The sequence below is a fragment of the Anthonomus grandis genome, chromosome 1 (assembly GCF_022605725.1).
Source record: "Anthonomus grandis grandis chromosome 1, icAntGran1.3, whole genome shotgun sequence".
In the NCBI taxonomy this organism is placed as follows: Eukaryota; Metazoa; Arthropoda; class Insecta; order Coleoptera; family Curculionidae; genus Anthonomus; species Anthonomus grandis.
This window is the reverse complement of record NC_065546.1, coordinates 7856487-7879951: the sequence shown is the minus strand read 5'-3', so window position 1 is coordinate 7879951 and position 23465 is coordinate 7856487. Positions and strand designations below refer to the sequence as shown.

The following is a 23465-nucleotide window of genomic DNA, read 5'->3' as shown; positions in this document are numbered from 1 at the left end:
TAGCCTGAAATATCAAAGAAAGAATATTTAGTTATTATATTATTTTAATAAGACGCTATTACACCGATATTTATTGTTATTTATTTGTCTTTTTCAAGGTTCGATTATAAAATATCTTAATTTAATAATTTTTAAATAATTAAAATATTCTTTGTGCAAAAAATCAATGCATATAAAATGCAAGTGCAAGGTAGGCAGAATATTGAAGAGTAGGCCATGGAGGAAAAAAGAAATGCCTAAAATCAACTTACCAATAAATATTAAAATTAGGCAGTCCAATTTGTGTTGCACATACTAAGCGTTAAAACTATTAAAATGCCCTTTACAAATGATGAAGCTGTCGATATGATTGCGGTATATTTTGAATGTCTTCAAAATGCGACATTGGCTCAAAAAGTATACAAAGCTCGATATCCAAATCGGCGTTTACGCGATGCGAAAATTTTTCCGCATTTGCGCAATACTGTCAGCTTTCGACCTCACTTGCGAAGACACTCGGGTAGAACAAGGGAAGACAATATTATTAATGTCTTAGCATACGTGGAATTCAATCCCTACGTTAGTACGAGCGCAATGTCTCATTCACTCTATTCTAAACATTTTAAAGGATTACAGGTAAATTTTTATGTCACAAAAAATACTACTTTATATATTTCGCAATGTGTTTTTTTCAAATTTTTAGACTGCGCCCATATCATATGGTTTTACATCAAACCTTGAATCACGGAGACTGACCGACGGTTAGATTATTGTCATTGGATGTTGGGCAGCATTAGTAAAAATAAAGAATTTTTATCCGAAATTCTTTGGACAGATGAGGTCACTTTTAGGAGTGATGGAAACATTAATTTGCATAATATGCATTATTTGTGTGACAAAAATCCTCACTGGTTGCGGGAGGTGTAACATCAAGGCCATTGGAGTCTCAATGTGTGGTGTGGCATTCTGGGCGAAACTATTATAGGTCCCTATTTCTTTGATCAACCACTAATGGTGCCGTGAATCATTTGCCTCTTTTATTAGAAAATATACCCCTGCAATTACGACAAAATATGTTTTTGCAACTAGACGGTTGCCCAGCACATTTATCAAGAAATGTGCAAGAACATGTAGATTTAAGATTTCAACAGAGGTGGATTGGGCGAGGAAGTCTATTTCCTTCTCAGGCCTCACCTGTTTGGACTTATACCTATGGGGTCGGTTGAAAGATATTGTTTACCAAATTCAACCAATAACTAGAGACGACATGAAAATAGGAATATAAAAAGCCATTTACAGCCTGTCAAGAGCAGAAATTGAAGCTGCTGTAATGTGCACGCATAAGCGGCTCCAACAATGCATTAAGTTTGATGGAAGACAGTTCGAGCATTTAAGGAGGCATTACTTTTATTTCGAAATCAATAATTTTTGTTATTATGTCCATACGCGTCGATATTTCAGGCTACGAATAAGATATTGAGATACGGTTTTCACTGGTCTTTTTAGATATCATTTCGCTACATTTTTATGAAAAAAAAATTATATTATTGCATTTAATTTTTTAGAGAATTTTGCAATTTTCTGTTATTACAATCAAAAAACGCGCTCTAGCGGCATTACTAAGAACTAGACATATCACAGATTAGACGGATTTGATGGAGCAATAAATGTTTTTTCCAACGAGACCAAATTTTTTTAAAATCCATCCAGTCGTTTAGGAGTTACAGCTGTTTATTTAAAAAACATTGAATTACCTCCCACCACTTTATTTTAATAGATACGTCACAAAGTGTTAAACAAAAATTACTCGAGTAAAACTGAGCTTTAAAAAGCATATATTTTTTCGTAACATTTACTGGGTAGATTTCAGTGAAAAATCACTTAAAAAGTTTAAGATGGCGGTTACGCCCCCTGGCGACCATCTTAGAAATCTGAAAATATTTCCCACGATATTCTTTTAGCCACTCTAATAATAAAGTTTTTTACCGGAAGTCTCTACGACGAATAGTTTCCAAAATACAGCACTTTGTATTCTTATCTGGCCACCCTGTATAAAGAGACAAGTACAAGAGTACAAGATAGTACAGAGAGGCTTCACAAATGCAGAGGCACAATCACGTAATAGATAGGATGGCACACCATCGAAACCAGAATTTTCTTTGTTTTTAAGTTTTTTAAGAGCATTTAGCACATCTGCATGATTCAGTTTTGAAACTGTTATATTTTAAGAAAAGACATCATCATTAAATAAACGAGGGGAGGGTAGAGATTGATTAAAAACATTACCAAAAAAGTCGGCAAATGCATTGACTATGTCATCAGGGTTAGTTAAACTGGTATTGTTAAAACTCATTAACCCGGGGGTTCTAGACGTTCTTCGCCTTTCCTGTATAAATTTCCAAAATTGTTTTGGGTCATTTTTAATATAGTTCTCAGTATAATCCTAATTTTTCCATACTTTTTTAAGAGCTGTATCTTATTGTAAAAAAAAACTTAGCATCCTGAGGTTGATAATATAAATTGCCGAAACGTATTAACACAAAGGTAGATTCCTATATTATCTGTTATTTTCTGCTGCCTATTTACGCAACTACTCAAAACTTTAAATAAACTTCTCCTCTTTTATAATTCAATCAGAAACTCCTTTGAGCTTGTTTATTAGTCGTTGATTTTTTAACCAAAATAGACTAAAATTTGGCATCCTGAATAGTAAATATCTTTATCTCTAGGAATGGGTTGTGGAATAAGCTGCAATAGTTTATTAAGCGATGATATCACAGAAGATATAACCTGTATTCTTTTAATCTATAAACAAACCGAAGCTGAAGGAAAGGTACCTGGATTTAAAGCTTGGACAACCTATGAGTCAAACTGTGCAGGAGACAATAGTCAGTATGTCGCTGGCTGTTAATTTTCTATTTAAAGTACGTATTATATCATTGTTTTGTTAAATATAATATCTATTTGATTAAACTTATACAGTACGACTCTTAATTGTCTCCTCTCCCTCTTATCTTTTAAATGCGTTTATATAAAAATTTAAAATTTGACACACATAATTAGAAACCTAAATACTACTTTTTGGCTACTACCTGGCTCTTTTTGCAAAATTATAAATGGCAGCGGGACCCCATTTAAAAAAATAAAATTATTAGGTTTATTAATAGAAAGGGGGGTCATCCGATACGTCGTTTGAAAGCTCCCACTGAATGCTTTATGATCCTAGAATATTAAGTTATTACTTCTACTCATGGCACAATGGCAGCCTTTCAAATTCTTATTTTTAGGTAACACAGAAATTTATTAGTAACTATTTCACTACAAAAGATGATGAAAATGTGCCCCATTAACTTCAAGATAGTAAAATAAGGTATTGGAGAACTCTTAACGAACATTTTGGAAAGTGGCAACATTAATATTGCGACATGCATCGATTATTCTTTGACGTAGATCTAAGATATATTCTGGCTGGGTGACGTAGACTTTTTGTTTCAAGTAGCCTTATAAAAAAAAATCCGGAGGTGTCAGTCAAAATCAGGAGACTTGGCTGGCCACTCGGTAGGCCATCGAAGCCCAATCCACGGATTAGGGAAAGTATTATTCAAATATTCTTTAACATTTCTGATAAAGTGATGCGGTGCCTTGTTCTTGCCCTGTGCCTTGCTATCTTGTTGAAAAACTGTTTCCAAGTTAAATTCATGAGGATTGTCTTCAATAATCTCAAGGATCAGTAGTTCTACTGCATTTTCCAACAGGTTTAAGTAAAATTTTTGTCTCTACTACACGTATTCAGCAATTCAAATCAGCTACACCTATTTAAAGATAAAGCATTACTGTATGTCATAGGCATGGTATTGCATTTTTTTCTGGATGTTTTCCAAATCTTCAATTTTCTTTTTCAGTAAGGAAGTAATTTCATTCGTTCCAGAGATAATCTGAGTTTTACCTTTAATATTATTCCTCGGCAAAGTACAAGTCTCTCAAAAGTCCAACATTCCTTAAGGTAAAATATCATGACTCGAGAATTAAATTGTAAAACTTTAACTTCTCAAAAAAGTTAAGCTTGCACTTGGTTGTGTCCGGCATCAATCGCATTCAAAAACCTTTCTGTTTTTGTCCTTGCAGACGTCACACTCCATGAAAAAAAAGGTAATTCAGAAAATTCCAATTTAAAAGAATGCTGGCAACACTGGGCTGATAATCACACTATTTTTATGTTGTTTACACTTGTTTTTTGCACAAAATACCTTACCAGAAAACTTGCTGTCATTGATTATACCATATTAACTGGCCACAATCAGAAGTACACTAAAATTATCAATTAATTTTGGATATAACTACAAAATTATGCTAGCAAAACAGTTTGAAAACAGAACAGCTGACTTGCCGGGTTGCCGAAACTGTATATGTGTGCCTATTACGATACTATATCGGAACTGCTTTATATGGAGAAGCGCAAGACTGTGAAATCAACTTCCAAAGTACGTCTTTCCCTAAAAATACAACTTGCGGAACTTTAAAAAAGGTACCCACAGACATCTTCGTAGTACTGGCGCTACTGACTAGTTATCATAGGGTTTGCCTTTTTGTGCCAGTGAATTCTATTAAAAAAAAGGATTGTAATAAAAATATGCTAAAAAACGTAATACAATTTATTTCAGACGACTAAGGAAAATTCCATTTCCCATTTAAAAGTTTAAACATAAGATTTAGATGGAAAAAAGTACAGCTTACCCAAATAACTACTTATAATACTTATTTAAGATAAGGGTAATTTACTTCACAATCCGTCTTAAAGCATAAATTTAAGCAAATTTAACTTAACCAAGTACATTTAAACTTTTTATGCCATTCAAACTTTTCCCATTTTCGACATCAATGCGAACACATAACCGCTATTTGTATATACACATCATCGTAAGCCGAATATCTTTCAGTTCCCAGTTGTCAACTTGAAAATCCCGCCCAGCGCAGTCACTATTTAAACCGTTTACGATAGAATATTAATATAAACCGCGCGTTGAACCCAATTCAAATTCAGCAGATAATACAGAAACTTCGACTCTATTGGATAATCCGACAGAGCATGAAAGCAAAGCTTTCCCTGGAGCGTTGTACTGTCGTAAGCGTCATCACAGCCAACAAAAAGCATTTATTATATTATTGTCTCGTAATTCTCTTGTGTACATTATTCTATGTTAGGTGTTGTTAGTGGTTTGTATTGAGAGAATTGGATATGCGATTTCAGTGGCCTTTGGTGAAAAATATTTGAGATTTCACTTAAAAAAAATTGTAAAACAAGTTTAGTATACCATGTATTAAAAAAGAAAGATTTTATAAAACCAAAAAGGGCAAACAATTGAATATCGATTTATACGGATAAGTTGCCCACATAGACATATAAGTGCCGTTTCACATGAGGCGTACAACGCGCCTACGGCCTACGCTGCGAGTAGGGCGTAGAGCGTCAACTTTCTTTTCACATGGGGATAGTGAATCAGTATCAAAATGGACGCGCAACTGTGTACCTCGGGCGTTGTTGCCGTGGCAGCATATTGTTTAATTCAGAGAAAAATAGCAAGAAAAAGACGATTTTGGGTACATCCTATTGTCAGCCAAAGGTTACTAAAAGGTGCATTTCTAACCCTATATTCGGAGTTGAGGGAGCATCCAAGGAAATTTTTTAATTACTTTCGGATAAGTACTACGACCTTCGGCGAATTGAATGTAAAACTAGAATTCAAGTTGATTCATAAAAATGTAGTTAGGCTATCTATATTGGCGACCGAACAACTGTGTGTAGCTCTCAGGTAAGTTAATAATGTATATTACTGATAGTTATTGAATATTATTTATTGCGATACATAATATTACATTTTTAACTACATTATGGCAACTGAGTGTGGGCAGGAATGTTCATATACTGGTCAGGTGGTTGGCTTGAAGTAGATGTATTTGATTGTGGCGACGATATAATGTCGTATGCCCCAGGGGAAATCGTTGGTATTGAAGTAAATCCACTTGATGCAGATGACGTAGGTTGTTGACAATAATAAATATTGTTTGGAGGATAGGGTTCCTGTGTAATTATTGCTGCAGGTTGTACTGGGATTTTTTTTTTAAGTTTAACCAATAAATTCAATACTTCAATTCGGAATTGCAGCTTTTGATCCTGATTGAAGTTCCGAAGAGTCGGTAATAATGAGTCCAAAAATGATTTGTCTTCACCTATAGTTTTTTTTTAAATTTAACCAGGCCTTCTTCTAATGCATTTTTTTGGGAGCCCATTTTCTCTCAAAAAGTGATTTTACTCGTTTAGCTTGGATTTTCCCATCATCGATTTCTTCATCCGAATGGTCATCATCTTCTTGGTTACTTTTTTGGTCATCTGATTGTGGAGTGGCCTCAGTAAAATTTGCTTCGGTGCTGAAAAATGTATGTTTTTTTTAGGTCCCAAGTGAAATAAAATCGTTTAAAACTACCTGTTGAGTTCCATAGATTTCTCCAAAAACCTCAAATTCTCATAATATGTTTATTTGACACCTTTTTTTGCTGCTGATCCGCTTTTCAAAGCTTTTTCTTTAGCACGACAACGAGTGCTCTTACGGTTTTCCAACGTTTTTGTAGCTTAACAACTAAAAAAAAATAAATCCATGAAGATTTTTTTTATTTCAGATATTTGGCAACTGGCAACACATTCACAGATTTACATTATAAGATTGTAGAATAAATTAGCATACAATATGGTGTACCTATATATATAAACTTTTTACATGTACATAACTGCTGTTTTCTTCTCTTTGTCATCTAAATCCTTTAAATTGGGAATAATAGCAGCAGCAATATCCACCCAAGATTTTTCCCTAGCGTCTCTGTTTTTATAATTTTCATGGGAAACGTCCCAAATTTTTTTTTCCTCAATAGCACTAATCATCAATTCTGTGTCGACGAGATCCATTGAATTGAGGGTTGAACAGTTGAAGGATGATCCGGCAAGAATAATCACATTATTGAACCACGAATACCACGATACAAAATACAAATACACGGAATGTGAACTGAAGAAAAAAAAAAGGAAATTAGGCAACAGCACGGCTACTACAAATGCCCCCACTTCTAGCGCGCGTCGTCGCGTGTGAATGGGTACACTTTCCACCATGCCCTTACGCCTGGCGTACCTACGTCGGGCCAGGCGTGGAGCCCGCGCCGTATATTTCACGCTGGCGTACACGCGCGCTTGAAACGCTTGCATCTGAAACGTACCAATAGAGTCAATGCCAACCGAGATTCTGGCGTAGCACGTAGGACGCGTCGTACGCCTCATGTGAAACGGCACTAAGCTTTGCCATAATTTTTTAAAATCCATGTATTGGTGTGTTTATTTATTGGCTCAATAATATTTTAAATATTGTCAATTGTCAAAAAGTATATATTTTTCAAAACATACTTTTATCAAAATTAGATTAATATAAGACTTCAAAAACTGATTTAAAAATAAATATATACAGGTTGGGGAATTGACCATTACGCAATTATTTAAAATAATGGCAACACCTTTCTCTCGTCGATGAGCCGCCTTCGGTCGCCTGGCAAGTATTTGATTTTACTTTTCGAGAGTATAATGTATGTACATTTGATTTCAATAAATTTAAAAATAAACCGATTTTTTGCCAAATGCTTGAATATTATCAGTAGGAACGCGCAGTCGCTTTACGCAAAACGCATCAAACTTTGTGAGTTCTTTAACAATAACAAAATTGACACAGCGCTGATTCAAGAAACCTTCTTAAGACCGCACACTAAACTCAAAATACAAACTACAAAGTTTATTGAAACGACAGGCCGAACGTAGTGGGCGGGGGTTCAGTAATACTAATCAAAAGAAACATTACCCACCAAGAAGTACCGCAACGTAATACAGCCCGGCAATAAAAAACACAGCAATTCGTAGGAAACAAAGAGGTTCTCATCATCGTAGTATATAAGCCACCATCTCAATACTTAACAGAAATATTAGACACTTTTGTTAGAGAAGACATCCATACCATAGCGGCGGGGGATTGGAATGCAAAAAATAGGAGATGGGGATGCAGAGCAGAGACAGAAGCCGGGCGTACACTGGAAAGATACATAAGTGAAAATACCAATTCTAATATTCTAGATATAGCTGTCACAAAAAAACTCAAGCCATAACATTCTGGTTGAAAATATGGACTCCCTTAGTTCCTCTGATCATACCCCAATCCTAATCATTGTAGCTCAAACCTCTATGCAGGATCCGTATTCTGAAAAACTTATTACCAACTGGGAAATATTTAAAAATATACTTGCAGAAAATTATACAATCCAAACTCCAAACTCTATTGAAGAAATAGAGTTTGTATATATTCCTTTATATATTCTTAAGAATACTGCTGGGGCTTGCCTTAAACCATTAACTGATCTGAAGTTATACCGGTATTTAAAAAAGGGGATCGAGTTATGCCTGACAATTACAGACCTATCATAGCCTTAACCTCTTGTTTTCCTAAAATTTTTGAATATGCAATGCTTATTTGAAAAAAAATCAAATTATTTCGACAGGCCAGCATGGCTTTGTGTTTGGTAGGTCCACGACATCTGCTGTTTTGGCATTTTTGTCGGGGGTAATTGGGGCTCTTGAGGCGGGTGAGCGCCCTGTTGGGATATTTTGTGATCTCAGCAGGGCATTTGACTGCGTAGATCACACTTTACTTTTGGATAGAATGAAATCATATGGTGAAGGGGAGTAGTGTTGAGCTGGTTTGCATCATTTTTGGCAGATCGCTCACAATATGTAGCAGTGAGGGATAGCTCCGGATCTAGTATGCGGTCTGAAAACCTTAAAGTGGAGATTGGGGTCCCACAAGGTTCCGTATTGGGCCCGGTGTTGTTTCTTTTATTTATTAATCCCTTGCCTCTGGCAATAACACATAGTGTCATCACCATGTATGCTGATGATGCATTTGCGCTGGTCCGAAGACAGAACATGGAAACAATTGATGTATCTGCTGGAAAAGCCTAAGAGGAACTTAGCAATTGGTTTATTTTAAATCAACTTTACTTGAACAATAAAAATACTAATTACATGGTTTTTCATGCATGTCATAGTCAAATAAAAAGTGATATTAATTTATGTATAACCAACGATAACGATTGTTTGTTTGAAACGCCAAAAATCAGTTAAGTTTCTTGGCTTAACATTGGATGATTCACTTTCTGGGGAATCTCATTGTGCTGAGTTGTCAATGAAGCTCGGTTGCTTATGTTATGCTATTAGGAACCTTAGAGTGGTAATGGAAATTAATCAACTAATTTGTCTATACCACGCTATTATGCACTTACGAATTTTGTACGGTATTCAGCTGTGGGGCTGTACGTGGCATGCACGTCGAGTATTTATTAGCCAAAAACAGATTCTTAGGTGTATTGCCGGAGTATCACCGTGACATTTTGACGGTCCCGTGTATGTATATATTTGAATGTTTTTAAGAACTTTAATTCATTTACTCTTAATGGTCGTTTTCATAATTACCCAACTCGTTCTAGAAATGACTTGTCCATGTCTCATAGCAGGCTACTCATTTCTAAAAAAAATGTATTAAGAATGGGTCCAAAACTATACAACAAATTACTGAATGATATAAAGATTAGCAAAACCGTTTCGATATTTAAAAGAAAGTTAAAGGAATTCTTAGCCAATAAATGTTTTTATGATGTAGATAGCTATCTAGCTGATTAGGCAGTTGAGTATTATAACTTTTTTAGTTATCTAGGTAGTTAGCAATATTTTTTTTTTAGACCAACATGTAAAACTGTGACGAAATCCATCCACTTTATGTCTATTTTTTTTGGATAATAAAAGTTTTGATTTTGATTTTTGATTCCTCAATAAAACAATTAACAAATGCATTTAAAGAATCGTTTAATTTAGCAACCACCAGAATCCTAATCCCAAACACCCACTCTATAGTTTTCCCAATGAGAATTAAAAGGTTAATAATAACAAGAAACAGGCTAAATAAACAGGCTAGACTGCAAAGAGACCCAGAGGCATTAGGGCAAATTTGGCATTTTCGAGCACGCTGGTCCCCTGGAAAAATGAGGTAAAATGCCTAGGAGTATATTCTGACAAAAAAAATAACTTTAAAACGCACATCATAAAACAAATTAGTTGCAATGGAACCATTCATGCGCTCTCCTCCTTTCTCTGCAGGAGCATTAAGCTCTCTTTGAGTAATAAATTAATAGTCTACAAACAGGTTTTACGTTCTAAGCTGCTTTACGGCGCACACATTTTCAGGAATACCATGAAGACGATCATCAAAAGGCTTTAGGTGTTTGCGGATGTTCACTAAGCCACCCTTCTTTGTAAGGAATGTTTATCTGCACTCTGACTGCAAACTTGATAAAGTGTGGACAACACCCTAATAGGAGAATTTCTCCTGAAACCAAGGGAAAACCGGCCATGGAAAGGCGTAATGTGGTAGTCGCCGACGAATTCAAATTTACTCACCAAAACAGTTCTTTTAGTATGAACCAGTTGAAACCAAAGGACTGAGATTACTCATTCCTCCGCCCGACTCACTCAAGCTTTGTTTTCTCTGCGAGGAGTGGGGCTCGGGGTCTGGCTCCACACAAAGATAACTAGCAACCTTTTTCCGAGGTCTAATTACTCTTTCCTATCCTGAAATAAGTTAAAAATCCTTTAATTCAATCTCAGCACCCAGATGCTACAGAGCAAAGAAGTATATGAGCCAACATTACCATAGCACGCAGTTGCAACTGAGAAGACCGGCAAGAGCAATAACAGCTAGTCCGGAAGCAACCAGTGTAATAAAGGAAGATTCAGTCTTAGGCCCTATTTTGTTTCTACTCTTTATTAATGATATCGCTGGACATTAACAGTAAAAAACATGTCTTTATAACGACCACTTTGTTTTCAAAGCCTACTCTCTTTTGAGGCATCGAAGATATTTAATAATGCTTAAAAAAGGTCTAAAATATCACTAAACTATAACTTGCAATACCCCGTTAAATTTGCAATTAAAAGCACGTTTTATATTTGGTATGGAAAAACTAGGTCAGTATTTGAAAAAAAAACTATTAGGCTCGAAGATGATACGTGTTATGAAAAAGTGTCATTTATTTTTAAAAATCTTTTGTATTAAACTCAGCAGAAAATATCATTTTTTTTTTTGGAAAAGTCGTTTTTTTTTCGGATATCTCGGAGACTACTTGGATTTTTTTAGATTTCAAGGCGGCATATTATTGGGCACCCAAAGCCGCAAAATTAATCCTATTTAATTAACTTTCTATCTCTTATAGTTACGGTGATCCCTGTACTGGGCCTCCTTATTTTGGGTACCTATATTGCGACAGCGTGCAATTTTTATTTTATTGTCGGAAGATTTATAGTATGTATTTAGAAGTATTTCTGTTTTATGTTTTCTGTAATATGGTCTTTTGTTTCTCGAGCCAAAAATTAAGCTTGGAGAGATTCAGGAAAATTAAACGGAAATTGAGAAATTAACACCAAATCTAAATTTAACCTATAAGGAGATTCGATAATCGTAGAGACTTGCAATAGAATTATTATCCTTACCTGCAGAAAGCAAATTTATATAAAAATAAAATTTCAAGAAGTTTTAACAAATTACATAGGAGTGAGGTTCAAAAATAGCTTTTAACAACTCGATATTTTATAGATTATATTTATTTTTTAGATTTAAATTAGTTTTTTAAACATAAAAGAGTTTTGAAGCAACCATCGTATTTATGTTTGTTCACAATATCGAAATAATTTGGTAATCTGTTGCGGTGGCCAAAATGCCTTTAGTAACTAGGATGTGCAACGTCACATTCGTTAACGAAGATTGATGGATAGAGGAGATACAAGTACATATAACATCTTAACTAGAAACTTAATAGCTCAAAGGATAGGAAGTTTGCCGATTTCAGAAAGGAGAAACAATATAATTAATTTATTGTTTTAACGGATTCGTGTTTTCTAAAAGGAATTTCTATGGCCAGTTGAAAATTCAACATCCTCATCGCTCTGTATATATAAAACTATTGTCTCATAATTTTATTTTTAATTTTTATTAAAAATAATTTAGTTTTATACAATAAAATAATTTTTACAATTCCACAGGTACCACATAGAAATACCAGATTGGTATCATATAAATGGTACCTTGGCTTTTTAATTAAATGAAAATCAAAGGCAGACAAAATCAATCTTAGTAATAACTTAATCGTCGAACTTACAAACTGATCAGTTTACACTTGATAACGGTTGGAGAGGCACACCAACCGAAACGTCGTGTTAAACGTAAAAATAAAGACATTGCAAGTTCGAAGATTTAGTTATTACTATTGTAGCAATGTTCGCCACCTTCAAAATGAATCTTGATAAAAACGTTCAATGAACAATTATTCTACTCGCTGAAGCTCGAGAATGTATGCTCCGAACAGACTAGTGCAATCACAGTATTCTAAGAATGAATTCTGTCATGGTTCCTGATAAAACTGGCTAAATTCCAGAGTGTATTATTGTTAATAGAAGCATTACATTAAGTTAAAGTTAACTCAATCATTAGTCCTCTCAGTAATCAGTTATGAAACCGTTTTATTCTGGCCAGCCCTTGCTCAAAGAAGTAAATATAGCTTGAAAAATTACAAAATGTTTGCCTTAAATTTAGTTATTGTAAGCAAAAATATGACCATGTAACACCATTATTTATCGAATCTCAATGGCTAAGGCTGCAAGAACGATTCAAAGTTTATATGGCTAGTCTCATTTATAAAGTCCCCAGTAGAGTCCCCAGGTACTTGTATGAGAAGCTGGTAAGCTGCAGTAGCATTCATGGTTGTGATATGCGTCATTCTAAAAAATGTTTGTATCCCAAAGCATAGAACTACCAAATTTCAAGCCTCATTTAGCTATACCGGTGTTAAAATCTATAATGCATTGCCTCATGATCTGAAGTGTAAGCACTCACTTGCTTCCTTCAAAAAAGCTGCCAAACTCCATTTTAATAGTTGTTTATAGTTTAGTATTTTACGAAAATCATGTTTTTTTTCTTTTTTTTACTTTTTGGTTAACTATATTACTTGATTAAATGTATGATATGATTATGTCTGTGTAGGATCGTTTTGTTTTATAAGCCTAATTATAGTTACTATATTATTTTGAAGTACTACTTTTAAGTGTGCGGTTAGATAGAGTAGCCATAGGCTCTCGCCGCATTTATAATTGTTATTGTAATTTTTTTTTCCGTAATATAAAGGCATATTTATTTATTTACTTATTTATTTATTACTATAGCATATAAGGGATTTAAAGGCATAAAAATTTAGCATATTAACGCTGAAAGAAACTAGCATTCATACACGAAATAACTGAAATTCGTTTTAAAAATCGAGCTCAGAAATCACAGATGACATTTACATTGGAAAGGAGTGTAAGGCTAGAATTATTATTCTTTGCATTTTCTTACAAAATTCACTGATATTCTACGGTGTAATTGGTAATAATTAATACTTAGTTGCTAATAAAGCAACTTACTAAGGTTCTAATGCTTGGTCAAGTTTGCTTATAAGATCAATTTCTTTTTTGAGTGGTAAAATACTTATCGATTAACATGCAACAAAAATGATAAACGTCAGTTGAAGAGTGAACGGAAATTTTCAAATTTTTATTGCGGTTCCCTACATACACTGGTAGCCGAAAGGGATTATGTAGTTTTACCCCGAAGACCTAAGTTAGCCAGGCTTGTATACAATAAAACATAAACTATGTCGAAAATTCGGTTTATCAGTCTGTTTGAAGAATGAATAAAAAAAAGACTCGTTTGTTAAGTGATGATTACAGTAATAAGTATATTTATTATTATTAAGAGTGTTTTGCAAATTCGAAATTTTAGGAAATATAAATATAGTATACACGAACAACTTATCAAACTACTAAAAATGTAATATATCCATTTTCTCAATAGATAGAGGATAAAAAGGATGTAAAAAAACTAATAAAAGAAATTTGAGCATAACAAGTGGTCCAACAAAGTTAAAAAGTACAAAGAATAAAAGCATTACTTAATCAATTTTTGTTGGTAGATCAACTGCTTTGCAATATACATATTTACTTACCTATTGACAAGCAAACTATCTACAATCTTCTGATCTCTCTCGCTTCTAACACTAACCAAATGTCCTCCACGTATTACACACTCGCCCTCTGCCTTCGCCCATTGCATTTTCATATTGTCCACCACGGTAATACAAAATTGTCGCATTGCAACCCATCCAAAGTCGCACAAACCCACCACGCTCGGATCCGGATCCGCTTTATAAGAAATTCTTAATCGGAGGTTACCGCCCGACGTTTCTGCCCCGCGCGTAACCTTCAGGACAATCTTGTTGTCCTTCGATACGATGTCGATTTGTCGTTCTTCATCCCCTTGTTTGGTGCAGTGCGACCAATGCGAGTCTGCGTCGTATAGTTGGGTTAGTAGGCCATGGCAGGGGATGTTTCCGTTTTTTAGGTCCTGAAGGGTAAGAGGTGTATCAATGTGATCTGTAAGGAAATATTTTAATTCAACTATTTAATTTCCAAATATTTTCTTTAATACCTTTTGCTAAACTATCTCCGATTCTTAGTTTAAGTGCAATTCTGTTCCCATGTGGCATATATATCCTGAATGTACATAGCAATTGTCCATCCGGCTTCAACTCAACCGAACCCTCTTTGTTCACAAACGTAATGTTATAGCAATAGTCTACCAGACGATAGGAAACGGAAAACGTCGGATTTCCGTGGACATGCATGAAGGGTTGCGATCTGCTCGTCTCTGGAAAGTAAATGTTCCGGTCCGATTCTGGTAATTCTTCTAGTTTGCCTGCGAAAAAGACATTTTCGTTATTTAGACTAATGCAGTTTGTCTTTACGATGTGCATGTGTGGACGGTAATAAGGGACATGTTAGGGTGAGGTCAGGAGAAGACGTGTTTACGACAAAGGTTTATATAGTGTAGTAACTATTTAAATAAAGAAGAGGAAATAGTTTAGCATTTAGAGATAAGGGTAAAAATTCTGATTAACAAATACTGTTTGCAGGAAATATGCTTTCTCAATATTTAGAAAAAAAATCAATTAATTTGAAAACTATTTACGGAGAAAATTTGATTCCTATAAATTTGGAATAAAAGTCAAAAATAGGATTGATTTATCAATTTTTCTCAGCTTGAGTCTTACGTGTTTTTAACATCTCGTTAATTTTTTTAAAATTTTACCGTGACATTCATTTTTGAAAATTATGTTTTTATCACTTATAGTACACCGAACTATAAAGAAAGAACGCTATTTTATTACAATCTTTTGTGATATATTAGACTGAGAAGTTTTTAATTTTATTTAACTGTCTAGATTCTTTGGAAATTTCATTTTTTCACCCGTTAAAATTTTAAACTTGATGCCAAACAAATACGGTCTTAAATGCTTAACATCCCAGACAATAGCTAAAAGTTCCTTTTCTATAGTACAGTAATTCCTGTCTGCTTTATTAAGAGATCTCGACGCAAATGCTACGGGACCATCATTTCAACTGTTAATGATCATAAACTGATTATTCTCTGAAAAATTTGGATACTGCAGCACTGGCGGATTTTTCAATGCATGCCGTAATAATTTAAATGATTTATTGCAGTCCTCCGTCCATTCAAAAATAATTTTTTTTTACTAAGATTATTTAAAGGTTGAGCAATGTGTGCAAAATTTTTAATAAATTTTCTGTAATAATTTGCGAATGCGACAAAACGTTTTACTTCGTCAGCATTTTTCGGAATCGGATACCTATTTAAAGCCTCAATTTTTCCTGGGTCAGGTGAAATACCTTCTGCAGCTATAATGTGGCCTAAATAAAGTATCTGCTTCTTTAAAAATTCGCATTTACTTGGATTTAATTTTAAATTGACATTTTGCAACCTATGCAAAGCCTTTATTAAACTTATATTGTGATTTTGTAAGGAATGTCCGAAGATTATCAAATCATCTAAATAAACAAAACAAGCATCGTAATTTAAACCTGCCATTGCTACAGTCATTAACCTTGAAGAAGCACTAGGACTGATTTTTAAACCCATAGGCAATCTTTTCATTTGGAATTGTCCTTTATCTGTTGTAAATGCTGTGTACGGCCTGGTTTCAGGATCAAGTTCTACTTGATAATATCCTTGGGCTAAATTTAAATGGCTAAAATAAATAGCGCCTGATAAAGAGTCCAGAATTTCGGTAATATTAGGTAAAGGAAACTTTTCATCATCACTAATTTGCCTATGCGACAACCTGAAATCTAATACAACTCTTAATTTTTTGACACCGTTGTTGTCTGCTTTTTTGGGTACTATTAATATTGGTGAAGACCATTCTGAGCGAGTTTCTTCTATAATGTCATTTTGCAACATTTGCTCAATTTGTTCGTTCATAACTTTGTTTTGCGCATGCGGTATTCTATATGGTTTCACATAAACTGGACTTGCCCCATCTTTTACTCGAATTTTTTGGCTAAACGTATTTGAACACACTCAGTGGCTCTCCATCCAAATAAAACACATCAGCATATTTTGCACAAATTTTTTCAATTGATAACTTTTCCTCCTTATTAAGTTCTTCAGTATTTATCAAATCCAAAACTTTATCTATTCGACTCACACTTATACTATTTTTCTGAAACTCACATACGTCGTAGCTAAAAAGACTCTCCGTTTTTGGTCGAAAATTTTTTAACTTAACCTCTCTCTCATTTATATTTAAAATTTTTGTGGGAACTTTTTTATCTTTTGGGGCAGCAATACTACTGGCTACCATTACACCCTCACATACTTCTTCAGTCAGTATCACACATTCCTCATTCATACTAACAGAACAATACCTTATTACTTCACATCGAGGTGGAATGATAATATAGTCATCTGTTTCTGATTCTAAGGGCACGGTAACTCTAATATTCGCTTCTGAATTAAAACTAATTTCAAATTTCTCATAATTAATTATGCTTACTGTTGACGATAGAAAATCTGAACCTAATACAATATATTAGCATGCGGCTAGGCTTGTAAACGTGTGGACTATTGGTTATTGCTAACGGTTTTTAGTTGTTTTCGACATATATTTATTGTTATTTGAGCTACTTGAGCATAAAAATGTCGCGAAAACGCCCTTTGAATACGTGAGCTTGAGAATTTTGCCGCAATGGATGAGAATGAGTGGGACGGTTTTCTAAAGGATAATTTAGATGAGGACCCGGAATATGAAATGTCTAGTGAACAGACTTTAAGTGAAAGTGATCAGGATCAAATCCAGCCACCCGAAGAATCGCATTTAGATCCTGAGTGAAGACGAGCTACCAGAAGTGCCAGACTTAGACGTAGAGTGGGTTGACATTGAGGAGGAGCCACCACATTTTGATTTTTTGGCAAATGATGTTGAATTTATGTCTCAAGAACCAGTAACGATAAAATATATTTGGTACAACAAATAAATTTGTATGCGACCCAGGAGATCGTAAAACATCCTTTGACAAGGTCCTCCAGATTGACCAGATGGGTCTAAACCACCCCAAATGAACTGCAAATATTTTTCAGTCTCCTTTTGCATATGGTTTACATGGAACCATATGTTTCCCATCTATTGAGCATTATTGGTCTCAACATATCATGTACAAGATGCCCTTTTCGCGCCAGGTTATGAGAAGAAATCGGTTCCAGTTACTGTTGCGTTTTTTGCATTTCGCTGACAATTCGGGAGTGACTGAAGATCGTTTATTTAAGATTAGACCAGTCCTTGATCATTTCAACAAAATAATGCAGGATCACTATGTTCCAGACAAAATATTATGCATTGATGAATCAATGGTCTTATGGCGTGGCAGGCTTATTTTTAGATAATATACAGTGCGAACGTAAAGGTTGGAATAAATTCATTTAAAATTCAGGGGTATGTTCAAAAAAAAAACGCTCGGACATGTCGATTTTTATTTTTAACTGCGGGTTTTCTTACTATAATTTTATGTATAGGGTGGCCCAAAAATAAGTTACGGCCATCAACGTAATTTTTTTAAATGTAAACACCTATTTTTTATTTTAGATTTAGGTTCTACATCAAATTCTAAGTACATTTCATGTACCATGTCCTATACCTAAACTCGACCGTTGACGATTGAACACAATAAAAGGCTGTTTTTGGAAGAGTTATTTATATCAAGCAACCTATCAGTTATTGTTTGGTTATTTACATTTGTGGTTGGTGTTTTTGATTGTTAACTTGTCACAATTTGTTGACATCAAATAATTTTGAGTGAATTTAGTTTGATTTAGATGCCTAAGCAAAGTTTTGCTTGTGTTAAGTTTATTAAAAGATAAAATTAAAATTTCAAAAAATTGTACGTCTTAGTGAGCGAGAGCGAATAGAGATTTTGATGATGATTGGTTATGGAAATAGGATGCGCACTCAGATGGAAGTCTGTGAAATTTATCATGCCAAGTATCCTGATAGGCCACGTATATCTCAAAGTACTGTCAGTAAAATAGAACAGAAATATCGGGATTTGGGTCATGTCAGGGATAATTATACGAAAGGTGTGAAGGCTTCTGATATACTTGACCATATCAGAAGAGAAGCAACTAAATGTTTTGCTGGCAGTTGAAGAAGATTGCCATAAAACGACTCGCAATATTGCGTTAGAAAATCAGATATCCCAGACATCCGTCGTTAAGTATTTAGGTATAAATAAATGGCACCCTTACAAAGTTCAATTGGTTCATGAACTAAATGAAGATGACCCAGATAGGCGTTTAGAATTTTGTGAGAGACTTATGGACTTGTGCCATGCTAATCTACAATTTTCAAAAAAAATTGTATTTTCTGATGAGGCAACGTTTTGTCTTCATGGTAGTGTAAACCGGCAAAACTGCCGATATTGGGCTACTGAAAATCCGCACTGGATGATGGAGTGCCACAGCCAAGTCCCTCAAAAAGTAAATGTTTGGGCGGGGGTGATTGAAAACAGGGTTATAGGGCCCTTTTTCTTTGAAGGATACTTGAATGGTGAGAGGTATTTAGAGTTCAAAGTTTATGTTAATCGGCCAAACAACATTGAAGACTTAAAAATTAGAATAACGGAAGAAATAAGATTGATAGAACCTTCTGTTATCGATAACATTTTACAAGAATTTCAGCATCGACTGGGATATTGCCAAGAGGTTCGTGGCAGCCATTTTCAATACTTAATAAATTAATTAAAATATTTTTATGTATTCTTGCTTGATATAAATAACTCTTCCAAAAATAGCCTTTTATTGCGTTCAATCGTCAACGGTCGAGTTTAGGTATAGGATATGGTACATGAAATGTACTTAGAATTTGATGTAGAACCTAAATCTAAAATAAAAAATAGGTGTTTACATTTAAAAAAATTACGTTGATGACCGTAACTTATTTTTGGGCCACCCTGTATACATAAAATTATGGTAAGAAAACCCGCAGTTAAAAACAAAAATTGACATGTCCGAGCGTTTTTTTTTTGAACATACCCCTGAATTTTAAATGAATTTATTCCAACCTTTACGTTCGCACTGTATAAAAGAATCATAAGTAATAAGAAGCATAAGTACGAGGTAAAATTATATGAACTATGCGAATCTGCTGGCATGGTTCTAAAAATAAAAGTATATTGCGGGAAATCACTTAACTTCACTTAATGGAAAATTATTTAGACAAGGGTTATGTACTCTATACTGATAATTTTTATAATTCAGTAGGCTTAACTAATAACATGACAGCGAAAAAAACATATATTTGTGGCACCTTACGCGGTAATCGAAAGGGAAATCCAAAGTATGTTGTTTCAAAAAAGCTAAAAAAAGGCGAATGTATATGGCAAAGACGCAAATCAGTAGTTGTTTTCAAGTGGAAGGACAAGCGAGAGGTATTGACGATTTCAAATATGCACAAAGTACAATGAAGTGCGCAACAGGAACGGAAAAGTTTCTGTGAAACCTAATATAATAAAGGACTACAATGCAGGAATGTCAGGTATCGACTAGTTCGATCAAATGCTAAGTTACTATAGCGCACTAAGAAAAAAATTAGATGGCCGAAAAAGATTGCATTGCATATTCTCGAAATATATATACATAACGCTTACTTGCTGTTTCGTAAATCGACCGGAAGCAGAATAAAATCTTTAAAATTTAGAGAGATGTTTGTGTCTACCCTTCTCGGTGATAAAATGCCTCCATGCAAAGTCCAGCAGCGTACAGCAGCGGCATTTTCACTATTTGGAAGGTATACCACCAACCGAAAAAAAACAACGACCTACAAGAGCTTGGCGTGTATGTACTTCGAATAAACTTCGAACGAGAAACACGTTATTTCTGTCCTGTCTGTGAAGAAAAACCAGCCTTATGTGTGGAAAATTGCTTCAAGGTCTACCACCTAAAGTAAAAATAACTAAACAAGATTTTTTAGACAATTTTTTTATGCAATTAAGTTTTTTGCGTATTTTTAAGGCACAGTTTATGTTTTTCCGCTTTTTGTTAGAACTAAAAACATTTTTAATTTTTTTTTGTGTCACATGTGCATTTTGCTTCCTCTGTACTAAACAAGATGAAAAAATAATTTAAAAATGACGCCACAATGTGTTTTACTGGTCTCTTGAGAGCGCCCAGTACCACAAAATTCAACGCAAACGCCACGAGTTTACTCGTACTGGGCGCCGTAAGACAGTTAGTCAAAACCGAGATAACTCGTGGCTGGCGACTGGCTATAGATTGCCAACCGTGAGTTATCTCGTGCTTGGCAGTCAACGTGTTAAGTACAGATAGACTAAGCAACCCAATTACAGGAAAGTACAAAATATCTTAGTGACTTTAAAAATACAAATAAGTACTTTGAAAATTGTTATACTAGTACTTGCACTAAACTAAAAAACATACCAAGAAATAAACCTAACTAACTTACTTATTTGTTATTATCTTTACAATCATAAAAAATTTTAAAAAACGAAAGAAGATAAGGACAATATAATACAATTCCTATTAATTAATTTTTAATAAATCAAAATTAGGTAGAATCCCTTAAGTAAATATATAAATAAATAAATAAATAAATAAATAATATCTTTATTAAGAATAATAACACTATTACATTATTAAATCTTAAAGGGCAAATTCTAGCTTGTTTAGTCACTAAACCGCTATTCTTAAATTAACTCTTAAATAATTTGCGCATTTATTAAATGTCCTTAATAAAAAATAAATAAATACTAATACGTCCTCCTATAAGTATAATTATTGCTACAATCAAGTTGAGCAATGAATTTCATAATGTGGAATATAAAACTGTAATCTTAGCTCAACCGAAAAAAAACTAACAACTAACTATACATTTTGATAGAACAACAACACATTCTTTAAATTTTTTCGGAAAATTGAGATATGAATTAGAAATACGAAAATAATTATAAAAATTATTATATAATAACACAGCTATGAACGAAAAACTTCTCTAAAACAATATAGTAGTATGTTGTGGCATAATTTACTTGTTTCTAACTCTCAAAGAGCGCTGATGGGTCTCATCCCTAAATATTAATTTAGATCCTAAATCTAAAGGCAAATTTGTATCTAAAATTTTATAAATAAACATTAAAAGAAGATACTTAAACAAATTCTCAGCATTCAGCTAATTTAGCTGTTGTATCTTTGATGAAATGTGGTCAAATTTCTTGAGCCATAAATAAATTGACAACAGTTATTTTGCTTCCTTTGAAGCCTCATCTTTTCAACCCGAGTAAGACATGGAACAAAGAGAGTTAAACGGTAAGACAATTTTGATAAAACATATGTTTTTCATAATTTTTACGCACTTTAAAGTTCAAAATATGTTTGTTTGCATATAAAAACTTTAAACTTACATATGCCCTTTTGTTCAGTGTTGAAATACGATCCTCAGACCTAAGCCTTGTGTCATATACAATTCCCAAATTTTTAGCTGTGTTCGAGTAGACAAGCTGCTGACCCTCCATCTCAAGATGAATGTATCCCGTGAGAACCTCTAAGTAGGGACTTGATGTAAAGAACAAGACCTTGGTTTTATCAGTATTTAAAGTCAGTCCATGCTTTCTACTATACTGACATGTTGAATAATAAGTCACTTCATTTTCTGCATCATTATAATATTCAAGATTAAAGGTATAGAACACATAGGTGTCGTGGGCATAAAACTATATTTGACAGTATCTGGTTGTTTTATTCATATCAAAGTTGTAATAAAAATAGAAATAAAAGACGTCTCAACACACATAAATACGATTTAGAAAAGCGAACCACTCTATCCGAAAATCCAAAGTAGTTTAGTTTAGCACACATAAAATTATGATCAACACAATCAACTGCTTTTAAATAGACTAGTATAGTAGCCAGCTTTTTATCCATGGCTGAAATGATTGAATCATTTAAATTGATTAAAGTGCTTGTCGTACTAAAACCGAGACGAAAACCTAACTAAGTGGAAGGCAGCAAACCGACACTATCAACAAAAGAAAACATTTGTCTGTACACCTCTTTCTCAAGAAGTCTACTTAAAACAGGCAAGAGACTCACAGGTCTTAAATCGCTAATTCGAGATGGTAAAGTTACTGCAGTCTTCCAAGGTGAGGGAAAACATCCCTCTTCAAGGCATACATTAATTATATGGGTATAATGATCCAATAGAATAGGGATGCTAACCTTTAACATAAAAAGTGTCATGTCATCAATACCCGGCGCATTTGACTTTAACTCGTCAATGCCTTTGCCTATCTCTGCTTGAGTAGGTAACAATAAGTAAAAAGCAGTGGAATCACTTCTATTTGACTCAAAAAAATCTATGAGACCCGGATCAGCTCCATTTTGTTTAAATATTGATAAAAAATAGTCACTTACCTTGTCAGGGTCTAGCAGCTCTACAGACAATTACGGCTTTGACCCTGTCATGACTCCAGCTATCTTTAAACGTTTCCATATAGTTATTGTATTCTGATTAGAGACGTATTTCAAATAAGCAGCTTTTTTTCGCTTTACGGAAGCTAGGGCAAAGTTCCGAAGCTCTTTATAGCTATGCCAATTAGTTCTGATTTTGTTTCGTTTAAATTTATTAAAAGCAATAATATGCTCTTTAAAATAAGTGTCAAGGCATCCATAAGTCAAGGAGCTCCCGGTTTGCTGTGTCTTACAGTTCGAACAGGCGCATGAAAATTAAAAATATTGATTAAGTTTTCAGTTAAAAAGCTAATTTTATCATTAATGTCCTGAATCTGATATATGTTGTTTTGCATCTGTATAAAAAATATTTGTGTTAAATTATTTAAAACATATAACTGTAGTCTTTGTACTGACCCAAAAGCCACCCTAAGTTGACAATAAGTAAGG

The 23465-nt window shown here is 34.0% G+C and overlaps 1 protein-coding gene across 2 annotated transcripts in view; it reads right to left on the bottom strand.

Moving 5' to 3' along the window:
- The window catches only part of LOC126737949 (uncharacterized), a 541322-nt gene that overhangs the window by 228640 nt on the left and 289217 nt on the right, over positions 1 to 23465 (bottom strand). For both annotated transcript variants that reach the window (XM_050443074.1, XM_050443084.1), the window contains exons 5-6: positions 14631 to 14897; positions 14149 to 14575 (exon numbers count right to left, since the gene is read on the bottom strand). In XM_050443074.1, coding sequence (XP_050299031.1) covers positions 14149 to 14575; positions 14631 to 14897 — 694 coding nt within the window. The remainder of the gene's footprint in view (positions 1 to 14148; positions 14576 to 14630; positions 14898 to 23465) is intronic.